At 33.9% G+C, this 13,875-nt stretch overlaps 1 protein-coding gene across 2 annotated transcripts in view; it reads left to right on the top strand.

The window, feature by feature from the left end:
- Nucleotides 1-13,564, top strand: part of nAChRalpha1 (nicotinic acetylcholine receptor alpha1) — a 778,319-nt gene extending 764,755 nt beyond the window's left edge. The window contains exon 6 of one of the 2 annotated variants that reach the window (XM_081734054.1): nt 7,711-13,564. In XM_081734054.1, coding sequence (XP_081590180.1) covers nt 7,711-7,914 — 204 coding nt within the window. In that variant the 3' untranslated portion in view covers nt 7,915-13,564. The remainder of the gene's footprint in view (nt 1-7,710) is intronic. The other variant, XM_081734053.1, reaches the window with a different exon arrangement.
- Nucleotides 13,565-13,875: the final 311 nt, after the last annotated feature.

The following is a 13,875-nucleotide window of genomic DNA, read 5'->3' as shown; positions in this document are numbered from 1 at the left end:
TTCTCCAGAACCCATATTCACTTTGTTAATTTACTAGGAACATGTAGGGGTCGTGACATGTTAGTTTCTGGCTCAACACTCGCGAGAGGCAATCTACCTAGGTTCTGGAATAATAGCTGCAGAAACGGCGACTAACAGGGATTAGTTTGGAGGGGTCTAGGTGAATAAAACTCAGCAAGCTAAGAAATCCATCTCACATCTAGATCGAACATCTGGAGAAACTACGATGCCTAGCTGAAGGTCAAACAACAAGAGACACAAACCAGATACTCTACTTTTAGTAATTCAGATTGATCATGGGTTAGCTCCACTATAGAACAGGAATATGACTTGTTTTTACCAAGCAGTGAGAGCGGGTTAGAGGTAGTGCTGGTAGACATCAAATATTTCTCTACTGAAAAATCAGGGTTGGCAGATAAGTTCTTGTTTGTAGGAGCAATACCATACACATGAAACTTTATTAATTATTTAGGCAAGCCTTTTCATTTAAACAGCAGACTGTACACCTTTAGCTTCCTGTCTCCCTTTCCATATCCGATCCCTGCATGTTCCTAGAAGAATAACTAAGTGCATGTGAGATCTGGGAATTATAGAGATCTGTGTCCAGGATCGGGTGTTGGGAGATTTTTGCGGGATAATGCCCAAAAAATATTTCCCTGTTTCTGGTCTAGCACTTATTTATTGAGCTCGAGAGTTCGAATGAGCTCGAGAGGCAGACTTGCAAAGTAGGACCTCCTGATAGAAGACTTTAATACATATCAATATTGATTTAAGATGTTATTAGCAAACAAAGATTTCACCTGCTATCTCTGAAACTGACAATTCCTCAGCGATATACTGTATAAACTGCAGCACTTCTTATAGTTATAATGAAATTTTCTACAGTCTTTATTGAATGCGACACAGATTATTCTGCATGCTTTATCTGTTGCTTTCTTGATGGGAAAAACTCTAAGTATATTTGATGAAAACCATACAAGTAACATTAAGTGATAAATAATAGTAGCACTTGAAAGGATTTTATGTATTCTTCCTTGGTTCGAAAAAGAACAGAGAGAGAGCTAGAGAGAGAGAAGAAATACGTCACTGGAGAGAGAGAGAGAGGCGATGGTAAAAAAAAAGAAAGAAAAGAACATTAAAAAGAGAGAAAGCAGCATCCATTGGAAACCGCAGTGCCATGAGGGTATAATAAATTCACAAGACTGTGCAGCATTTCTCGTTTGTTACACCTCGGAGACATTGCAGCGTCTCTTGACGACACGGAGGGTGTCATAAACGACAGGCGAAAAGACTTCATCCGAATGGATTATGAGAAATTACACTGCCACAATGTAACTGGTAATGGACCCATTTCAAATCTCCCTCAATTTGGTGGGTGCGGAGCTTAAGAAAGTCTCTGACGCTCTCACACACAAACACAAACACAACGTTGCAGGCTTCTCTGGTGGAAGCTGTGGAATTCAATCAACGTTACGAGCAAAGTCAGAGCAATAAAAGGGCGGGACAGAAAACAAATGATGGAAATTGTAGTAACATTTTCTTTCTTTTTACTCAAATGGAAAGAGAAAAAATCTTGCATTTTACTGTCTACGTACTGATGAATTTACTGGCATTTGCAATTAAAGGAATACTATATAACCGATTAGGAAATTTCTAAAGTAAATTAAGATTAGAGATATATGCATTATTTAATGTGCCGACATCCCATAGAATTATTTATATAGACAGAGGAGTGTACATTATTTATATTGTATTATTTATATACAATAAATGCGGATGAGTTCGCATGAGTGTTGTCATTTTGTAAGAAAAAGGTTGATGAACACATATCCAACAGACTTGACTTCATGAACTATGAAGTCTGTTTGCAATAAAATCCAGTCTCTCTCAGCCGTTTTGAACTTACAAAGACGAAAAGTTCGCTTTGAATAATTTGTATTTTAATGTTATTTTGCTTTGTCGAGTGCAGTGGCATGCGTAGCGGGAGCTTTTCGGGTATTAATCTCCCTTGTACAAGATATATAAAAATTAATATTTACGATATTAACAGATCTTGAAATGATATCAACTTGGTAGCTTGAACTTTCCTTCATGAAATTTTGCGTACGCTGCTGGTCGAGTAATTCCCATAAACTAAGAGGACCTATAGCTCCTCCCATTGACGCTCGGGTATACACTGGATAAAATTGGCTCCAATCTTGCTTTACACTATATAAAGTGACGAACTATAGTTTAGCGCCTCCCTTGATCATATTCTTAATCCGCCACTATATATATATTGTAACTTCGTACCTCTTGAACCAAATGATCAATCGCGATCAAATTTTCTACATAGATGAGGTTCAGGCTTGGGATGGTTTTTATCATTTCACTTTGGCGATCCAACGTACGAGAGGGGGATGGAGAAGATACCTAGATATATAAAAATAAAAATGAAAGTGACTACATTTGTGATTGAATAGCTCTTGAACCAGACGACCTACCTCGATTAAATTTTCAATATAGATGAGGTTCGGGGTGGGATGCTTTTTATCATTACACTTTGACTGTGCAACTTAGGGGAGGGGAGATATTTAAACATGATCGAAAATGACCGATATTAGTGCCAAATCCATAGTTTCCGGTGTCGCTGAGACGAACAGTTACACTTCCGATGCCGTTTAAATCAGAATTCAGCCCTTTATATCCAAAATGAAACTATTCTCCCCATGCGAAGAACGTTTATTCTGCTAGCCTCCTCTCTAGATATATATAAAATTTGGTGGCTCTAGATGAATTACACATTATTATTGATCAATTAAGACAAAAAATACGTACAATTCTTTGAGCATTTACTAGATTATATTTAAAATTAAAGAAGTAATGATAAGTATAGATTATTATATCTCAATTAAACTATAGGATCGTATGCTATAAATTTCACTTTAGCCAAACTACACCTGAACTTAAGTGGATGGATATTTCTATTTTTATACAAGCCATTAGCTAAAGAGCTGTTAAGATTGTCAGGAGAAGATAAAGTAGAGGGAAAGAAGTGGCAGAATCATTTCTTATTTCACTAACAAACTTGACCTCATACTCACACCATTATTTGACATTGGCGTCAAGCGTAGGTAGTGGATTGATAGGGTACTTGACAATTGTCTGAAAATCTTTTACACCATTGCCTACTATTTCATGTTTTATGAAGATGCAGCTAAATCTTGTGGAACACTAAAATGATTGTGCAGAGTTCAATGTGTTTCGAGTGGTTTCGGATTCGAAATTATTCATGGTCCTGTTGGAAATTTATGTTAGCAACTGCCATATAGACAGATATATATATAGATAGATTCATGGATAAGTAGGCTCTAGCTTCTAAACTCACTTCAAAGTTGTCACACATTTACTATAAATTGAATAATACGATTTACTCCGAAAAACATGTTCGTAAATAACCTTTGATTTTGTAGTACTTAATATTAAAACCACAGTACAGTTTCATGATGTACACCCTCCATTCCAAAGGAAACCGAACGTTTAAAAAAAAAAAGCAATGTACATTTTGGAACAAATCATTTTTATTAATCAATGTATTCCCCTTCTGCATCGATACACATATTTGCACGCTCCAACAAGTTGTCAAACGACTTCTCCATGTCCTTTATTGGAATGGTCTTTAGGACGGCGGTCGTCGCCTTCTCAATGGCATCAATCGATGCGTGCCACTTTCCTTTCATCGCCAAATGCAGTTTCGGGAACAGATAGAAATCGCACGGAGCGAGATCTGGTGAATAGGGCGGATGATGCAACCGAATAATGTGATTTTTGACCAAAAATTCAGTTACAAGTCGCGAACGATGTGATGGTGCATTATCGTCCAAAAGAGTCCAACTGCCGATTTCGCGATATTCGGGCCGAATACGACGAATTCTTGCCAGCAAACGCTTCATGACGCCCAAGTAAAACTCTCCAGTGACTGTCTGGCCGGGCTGAACAAATTCTTTGTGGATAATTCCTTTTGAATCGTAAAAACAAATCAGCATCACCTTAACTTTTGACTTCACCAAGCGACTTTTTTTGGGTGTTCCTTCATCCAGCGCTCTCCATTCAGCACTTTGCCGCTTTGTTTCGGGCTCATATTCAAAACACCACGTCTCGTCACCAGTTACAATCGATTTCAAGAAGTTTCGATCCTGCCGAGCACTTTTAACGATGTCTTTGCAATGCGCAATTCGATCAACTTTTTGGTCTTCGGTGAGTTTGTGTGGTACAAACCGCGAATTAACCTTCTTAAGGCCCAAAACGTCGGTCAAAATGCGGTATGCGGTTGTTTGAGGAATGCCTAATTCCATTTCAATAACTTTCACCGACGATTTTTTGTTATGTTTGATGAATTCACGCTCTTTTTCGATGTTTTCTTCCGATAATCCGGTTCTGGGACGGCCTGATCTTTCGTCATCATCTAGCGTCTCTCTACCCGATTTGAATCGCCTGAAACACTCGTAAACTTGCGTACGGGATAGACACTCATCACCATATGCATTTTGTAGCATTTGGTGCGTTTCACTAAAAGTTTTACCCAGTTTAACACAAAACTCAATTGCAGCTCGTTGTTTGAAACTCATTTTCCGACCGATGTACACAACACACTGACAGTTGAAACGCAATAACTTTGTTGCCGTGCACCCAAATGTCATGACATTTATACCAGTTGTCAATGAGGGACTACGCCATCTACCGGTAAAATATTACAACAGATGGCACTAGTGGTACTATTTGTTTTCAACAGTTCGGTTTCTTTTGGAATGGAGGGTGTATATATAATTCAATGAAGCTTCACAATCGAATTTCAAATCTATAAAAAAATGCATTTCGAAAAACTTATTTTACAAAAATTAGAAGTTTATTTGCTGCTTTCTTGTGGGCCGCAAAAACACATCTCTTTAAACAATGTGATCTGAAACTGTTTTGATGCTAAACAAAAGGCAGAGTACATACAGCGGTTATGCAATAACCTCAATTCTCGGGTCTCCAGGATGGGATTACTTTTGACCGGCAAGATTTTCCCACGATTCAATTTCCTCTAACTACCATATATTGTACACACACACACACACACATATATATATATATATATATGTGTGTGTGTGTGTGTGTGTGTGTATGTGTGAGTGTGTGAGTATATATATATATATATATATATATATATATATATATATATATATATATATATATATATATATATATATATATATATATATATATATATATCAGGTGCGTTGCAAAATGATACGAACGATACAAGATATCGTCATATTATGTGATCGGAAAGGAAACGGAAAATGAAAGGGAGGGTGAATGACACAGTATTGTATTTATGTTACACGAAAACAGGTATTGTAGAAATAGACACGTATAGTCGTATAGACGTATAGACGACAGGGCAAAACATAAATGAAAAAAGCAGCTCAAGAAAAGTGTTGCAAAATGATACAAACACAGACATGTTTAGCGTAATAACACATAGCTAGGTCGCTTCTATGGAACATAGAGGGCGCTGGGCAAGAAGGCGAGATGCATTGCAGACGAGTGATAGAAGTGTAAGGTAGTGTACTACGGCGAGGTCTGTGTGAGGTGGCAAATAAGAGAAGCATAATGGGCCCTGACAAACTATCGTTGACAAAATATTGTCTGAGTGCGAAAAGGGGCAAATAGTGGCATTTAGAGAAGAAAGTGTACCTATTAATGAAAAATTGCACGTCGAATTAGGCAGACTGCTTGTGTTGTGAACAATTTTTTTAAACTTGGGATGCGGTATGGAGTAACGAAATCATCAGGAAGGCCGAGTAAACTAACGCCACAACAGGAAAGACAGATTCTTCGAAAGCTAAGTTGTGGTGGAATATCCCTTATATAGTTGGTACGAGACCCTAACATTCGTGTACATAAATCTACCCTATCAAGAGCTATGAAACGCTGCAATCATCTCCGATATAAGAAGCGCAAGCGTCAGCCACGACTCATCACGCAGCACAAGGAGTGACGGGTAAGCTAGGCCAAAATATATGTGACCTGGAAGCAGAACTGGTGTCGTGTTATCTTCAGTGAAGAAATGAAATTTAATTTGTATGGTCCCGATGGCTGGCAATACTATTGACATGATCTGCGGAAGGAGGAATAGATATTCTCTAAGCGACAGCAAGGAGTACAGTCGGTAATGGTGTGGGGGGCTTTGGTTATTATGGTACAACAAACCTCGTATTTCCTACAGCTCGTATGACATCAACCACGTACTAAGCAGTACTTGCAGACAATTTGTTGCCATTTACTGTGCGAATTGCTGGTCCTGAGTAGATCTTCCAACAGGACAATGATATTATCCACGTTGCTGAAACCACCAGAAATTGGTTTCTGGAGAAACACGTGATTGGCCTTGATTGACCTTCCAATTCCCTAGACGTAAACCTTATGAAAAATCTATGTGGAATATTATATCACTCAGAGTACGCCAACAGTACCCAGTACAACAATGTTCGTGAGTTGCAGGATACCATAATCGCTGCATGGGATCAAATTGATGTGACTCTACTACAATCGCGGGTAGATAGTATGTTTGAAAGTGTGTTCAAGTTGCTGTTACGCAATGGCTCATTTATTAGCTATTAGAACTGATTTTTGTATTGCGTTCGTACCATTTTGCAATAGTTACTATCGTGTTGTTTTGGTTTTTTTTTTTTTTGGTTTTGTTTTGTTTTCAATTTGGCTAGCTGTGGAAATGAGTGAATTATCCATGGTCTGTATACAAATTCTCTTTGTACATCTCTATATTCCATGTATTCCATCCGTGACGTGCGTTTACTAAAGTTATGTTACATATTTGGATCGTTTGTATCATTTTGCAACACACACACACACACACACATATATATATATATATATATATATATATATATATATATATATATATATCCTGAAAGCATATGATATTGAATGCTTGAACTCCACCCTCCTGAATTCTTTGTATACTACTAATAAGATGTATCGATAGATATATTTCTACTATGGCTTATTTTTGGACATTTTTATTACTATACATAGGCTGATCAGATATATTGAATATACCGGGACTATCCCGGTAACTCCACTAGCCCGTGCTCCGAGAACATTTTTCAGAACATCTAAATGTTCCCATTTTTTACAAAGAAAATAGCCAGCTAAGTTGGTTGAAGAATTTAAATATCTTACTCGAGAAATTTGGTTTTAATTTCAAGCTGCTACTTACCGCTAGTGATAGTTCTTACACTGCATATCACTGTACTACACTGGATGAATTGATAATTTCGTTCCCAGTTTATAATTTTCGCACGTGTTTCTGTGTAAAGTATTATTGCTGTTAACACATGCTTTACAATTCTATTCTCTCTATTCTTTGACTTACTTATTACGGACGTACTGAAAATACCAAAAATAAATATATTTTGAATGGTGTTCTAAGTTGAGATTTTCCTTTTTATATACGAGGCTGTGATTCAAAAGAAACTGTGAAATGCACGGTTTGTCATACGGCGGCCAGGTTTTTCAAGAAGTTGTCTCGGTTTTCATAAAAGGTATATCTGTTTAAGTTTGAGAATCTGCCCAGACTGATTCCATACTAACACTATTGAAGAGTATAAAAACCATGTTTTTTGAAACCAAATTTTAATTAAATTTCTTTTCGTTTTTTTACAGGTAGAAGAGGATTGGAAATACGTGGCTATGGTTTTAGACAGACTTTTTCTATGGATTTTTTCGTTAGCCTGTATCTTAGGAACAGCCCTAATTATTTTACAGGCGCCTTCCCTGTATGATACAACAAAACCTATAGACATTATGTATTCCAAAGTGGCTAAGAAGAAAATGCGTATGATGAAAATGGGCCCGGAAGAGGATTAACATTGTGCATATTTACGTACATTAAAAAAAAAATGTCTTCCCAATTGTTTTCGTTATTCCATTGTTTTCCCTATTTATATATACATATATAAGCGACTGACCAACAACTCAAAGTGATTTTTTTTTCAGATGAAGTGCCAAATAAGTATAAATACATATATATATATATATTATATCGCACTTAAATCGTAACAAATAATAAGTTTAAAAATGTAAGAAAAATATCAACGTATTTAAAAGCATGAGTATTAAAAACAAGTAAAAAAAACATTTTTACAATATTCGTGAATCGTTAATATTAATGCAATGACTACTGTTTTATAAGAACACAATATCCTTCCTACTTATACATAACTTCAACTCACTCAATACGGTAAAATGCATCGACATTTCAGTGAACTTAATTGTGGAATATACAGTGACATTATATAATTAAAAGAGTAAAAGAAATGTTATAATAAAGAAGTGTTTTTCACCTACTATAAACGAAATATCATCACATCCTACGTTAAAATAAAAACGAAACTATGTTATATAGACTAGAAACTTCTATAAATCATGACGATAAAAAAGAATTAAAAGTTTTTAAAAATGTATATGGAAAGTTACACAGTTAATCGAATGCCACAGGTAAATGTCTGTCTTGCAGTTCGCACACTGGAAGTTTTTCTATGGTATTTTGTACTATTTAAATAATGTACTGTTCTGAATTAGGCTTCTGAATAGCCTACAAACGAAACATGCTTAAACACTATGAAACTCGATCAGTATTAGCTCGTTTATAGCTGATTTGTCAGAGGTCAGTTTTCCCTAAACCATTGGTGCCAGGAATTATCCATGTTCTGTGTTTGCCTCAAAGATAGTTTTCACTTTGATTAAAAAGGAATTTATTAGTTTCTTTGAAACTGTGATTAAATTTTTATTCATAATTTTTGTGATACTTAATCAGAGAGTTGAATTCAGCTTTTCAGTTTACTAATTCACTTAACTAATATTTCACCTCCATACTATTAGAAGTAACTTCCATCCCATCCCACTAACAATGAAATTTTTATTGTTTCAAACGAAGAAACATTAATACGAGTGGGACGATCACATTATTTCACGATTAATATTATCAATGTATCTTACAGTATTGAAGAAATGTGTATTTTGTATTTCTGTATCTAAACTATAATTTTTAAATCTCCCTTCTTACTATTATATACCTTGTCTCTCTGAAAAACAACGTGGAATTATCACTCCACTTGTAGTAAACACATTTGGAAAAAGACGTTGAATATTTTTATATTTATAGACCTCACTTATGAAGATGCTCAAGCATTATAAAATACATAACTAAAAACATTATAAAAAGAAAATGTGATTATCTAGAAGAACACGAAAAATATAATTATATCTTGAATATTGTATTGAAAAACAATATTTGTACAAAATTCTGTCTTACCTTAAAATAAAATTAATAGTAAAATATCACAGAGAAACTTCCATAACACCGCAACTGCAAAAACGAAAATTATTTGTTGGCATGCTCATATGCTTCTATCCTTTTCATGTATAAAAAGAAAAATCATTGTGTTCCACATTAGCTGAAGTAATAACACTGCTACAATATTTATCCTCTATTAACTAACAACTAAAATAAGAAATTCAACTTGTTGTCAACAAATATTTTCCCAGAAAAGTAGCAATTCTAATTTTACATAAACAAGATTATGTTTTTCTATTCTAGTTTTCGAAATTAGAGCACAGAGTATCTTTTTTCAATAAAATAGATTGAATATGAAATAATCCGAAACATGGTAATTACTATGCGTAACGTTTGTATTTGTATTCACTAACGTTGTGAACTGTAACTGTGAATATAATTTCGAAGATAAAATTCAAAAATCTCAATTCTTCTAAAACCTCTTCGAAATATACAGTACTTTACATAAGTATGGTTGTATTATCCCTTATTTGACGTAAGGATGTAAGACCCAAATTGGGTTTCTTTTGCAGAAGACCAAATTTCAGATTTCTTTTGTTAAGCATTGATCTCTTTGATAACAAGGAGTTCTGTTTCACATCATGAATTAATGATACGCTTCCAAACTACGGAGATTTAAAAATTGTACAGGGGTAAGGATAAGATGGAACCTAAACTTAAAAAGCTTAATCCATCGTCGTATATAATTCTCAAACTTATACATAGCACAGTTTTGAAAAACTGTTTAGTTTTGAAAAATTTGTCACATATATTAGTATGTCACTTCGTCAGACATAACATTCACATTTAAAGCGTCTATGGATTCAACACCAATAAAAACTTATGAACTATTTCACATAGAAAGGTATTTTCCATCAAGCTCTATTATATCACTTTTTAAATATTAGAAGTGTAGTATAATGTTGCATGAAAATAGAAAACATTAAAAAAAATCACCGGAAAGTTTGTGAAACATTACTAATATCTTAAATACATGCAAAATACTTTAATATTATGTACAATATACAAAACAGTATACTTATTTCTGTTGGTAAAACTTTTAAAAATAAAAACCTAAAAGCCTGCATTCAACCTTATGAAATATAAAATATTTATCTTAGGAAGACAAATAACTGAAACAAGTCAGTATTTTTTTGGCTTGGATCTCGAGTGTAAAGAGCAAAAAGTTACTGCAAATATCCAATCATTGCAGGAGCTATTCAAACCACGTCATCATCTCCAACATATCTAGCAAACGTTGATATAACTTAGCTCTACTCATGCATAAAACATGCAACTGATTTTGCTTAGAGAAGATACTACACTTATTGAAGCCTTAACAGTATTACCTTCACAATTTGCATGTATATATCCACTTAAATGCTACGATAAATTTTAGTTGTAAAGAAAGAAATAAAAGATTGTGTATCAAAAAGTTTTTTTTTTTTTTAGGAATGTCTAAGTCCTTCAATGAAATTGGCATATAGTTTATAAAAACACCAAGCTATTTACGTATCATTTATAGGGAAAATGACATACTAAGAAGAAGGAATTCATTTTTCGTGGTACTGCGAACTAGACACCTAGTGCAGGTTTACCAGATAAGTCAGTAATCATTTAATGCGCATTATAGGGCGACAGTGCATAGATTCTAAAATTAAATTAAAGTATATTAAACAAAGCACAATGACACTGTTCTCCTATAACAGAATGGCTGACTTATATACCTTTGGTAAACATGGTCATAGATTTGGTTCTCGGTGGAGAGAAAATATTCTGGGAATGGCACATATTTTTCGATGTTGACCTATCATCGTGAAGCAATGGAAACTATTTGAATTTAGAGATAGCAAACTTTAGAGTAGGAAACCAGATACAATGGTTCTCGAACTTGAAGCACAAACTTGAATTTTGCCAATGAATTTTAGTCTAGCTTATGGTGAGTTACTTACATTGCGCGCATGGAGAGAAAGAATGCGATATATCAATAGAGTAACAGAGATTTGAAAAATAGGTAAAGGGGTAAATTTTAAAGAAAACCTAAATATCAGCAGAGAACATAGGACTATCGTTAACTAGTTTTGATATGTAATTTTGTTTTTCGATTTTTTGAACTTGGGCGGCTCTCTAATCCCAAGTTCAATATAAACTTTTGTAGTAGGGTATGTATGCAGCGTCATTCATAATATGAAATGTCCTATTTTGTTCCCTTTAGGCCAACTTCAAAAAAGTACGCATCATGCACCGTTGCATGTTGTTCTTTAATAATTATAAAAATGAATTTACTTCAACAGACGTATCTAATGAGTTATCCTAGATTTTAACTCCGCCGTGACACTTTTCGACTCTTCCTTTGCAACGAAACCTAACCTATATGAACTTCTGTGGAGGGGAAAATAAATTATTGTGGGTGTACTAGATGATTTAGGGAATTTGGGTTTCGTTAATATTTCTTATTTTAGAATTTCTTCACTTAATAGCGTGCCAGCTATAAAGACTTCTCTCCTGGAAAAACGAATTCACACTTCATTATTCAGCATATTTTTTGCTCTGAGACATTGATAATATAAGAACATTCTTGACTTGTTCAGTTTTCTATCCACAATTTATAATGGTTAAAAGGCAATTTACAACTTTCGTACTCAGAATACGTAGCGTTGCCAACTCTAACTTATTATATAGAAGTTCCCTTATTTGGTACAATATTTAAACATTCCCCTGTATTTCGATTTGATTTAATCTGGAAACTCATACTTTGCATATTAAAAAAGTGCAGCAAAATGGTGACTTCAACGGTGAAAATGCAGATAAAATATCAATTCTTGATGCTTATCTTGTTTTCTTCTTACATAGACAATCTTTGGTTTAGAAGCACCAAAGGACTTTGAAATTTTATCTATCTCTCAATACTCTGCAATCATTTTATAATATATGTTTTGTGTAAAAATATGTTTTAAATTTAAATATGTTTTATTCATTCACAATAACCGTAAAATTGTAACAGCGTTTCTCTAATTTTTACAAAATAAGGTTGTCGACCCTAGGGTAAATGAAGTACAAGGTTAATTAAATAAAATATATTTCAAATGCGAAGTATTAAATAAAGCAAACAGCGCATAGAAAATATTTATACTACATATCATAAGTCCGTAATTGTTTGAGTACCATGCTCTTTTCTTATCATTGTATTCTATACTCACTTTTTTTGTGTCCTGTGCTGTTAGTCATTTCAATAACATGTAATTAGAAAAATCTGGGAAAATGTTTGTTGTACTAATCCTATTTCTTGTGATCCCTATGCAATATACTACCCCTAGAATAGAGAGCTTTCTATTTTTTTCTATAAAATACATGTCTTCGAAAAATCCTTTCCTTCCTTTCTGTCTATATAGAATTCCTGGTTTTAAGAAAAAATGTTTGTTCTTCATTAGTGTGTGATGTGATTTTAAGACAATCAATTTAACAAACAAAAAACAAATGTCAGTTATGTCACTATAAAACCTTTCCATTCTATTGGAATCAATTTTGTTAGTATAAAATCAGAAGATAAAAAGAAGAAAACTGGTGCTACATGTTTTTTTATCGTAGCAGAAACAATAATAAATAAAAACAATAAAAAAGAGATGGAAATCTTTTTAAAATATAATAAAAACTTGTCTCAAGAAAAAATACTGAAAAGGCTCATTTTTAAAAACTTTAAAAAAGAATGTTTGTTGTTTTACGATTTTAAAAGAAAGAAAAAGTCATGAAGACATTAATTAAACTTAAATAGTAAGAAAAGAATTAATAAAGTGTGCATTATTAATAAATGAAGTGTGAAATAGTGGATTGTAGATATTATTGATTTAAATGGAATAAAAGTCAACTAAGTTGCTCTGTTTGAATGAAAACTAACGAAACTAAAATATGTACTTGTGTCATTATTAACATACCTTTCTTACCTTTCCCAATTTTAAAATTATTATTACTATTTCTCCAACCCAATATCCGGATCTGATTCAAAACTTATATTTACACTAATTCCTTCATTCAAAGAGCAATCAGCTCCATCATTACAAAATTAAGTGCAGTTTATTTATTTATTTTTATTCAAATCCGAATATTTAGTTGGAGTGTGTTTATGAGCAACTAGAATGTGTTCTAATTTTATACATAGGGAGTCTGGAAAGTCCTGCAGGAAATTAGCTCTGTAACTTGAGGACTATTATATTTACATTTTGTGCGTACTTACAATAAAGTTCAAAGATTTTTCTTGTTAAGATTCATCATCAAACCTTTAACTGTGCACTATTCACGTCCAAATACTGTTTCAGACTTTTTTTCTGAAACTAAGAACTGTTTGCTGACAATATTCGCTCGGTATACTCAGAGTCACATCACTTATATTGTCCTTCAGGTCGTCTAGATTAGCTAGTCCCTGTGCATACACCTCGGTCTTTACATGTCCTCGTAAAACCAGTAATCACAAGATGCGAAGTCTCATGATTTTGCAG

The sequence above is a fragment of the Thermobia domestica genome, chromosome 12 (assembly GCF_964235325.1).
Source record: "Thermobia domestica chromosome 12, izTheDome1.hap1.1, whole genome shotgun sequence".
In the NCBI taxonomy this organism is placed as follows: Eukaryota; Metazoa; Arthropoda; class Insecta; order Zygentoma; family Lepismatidae; genus Thermobia; species Thermobia domestica.
This window is presented reverse-complemented; position numbering and strand designations above follow the sequence as displayed.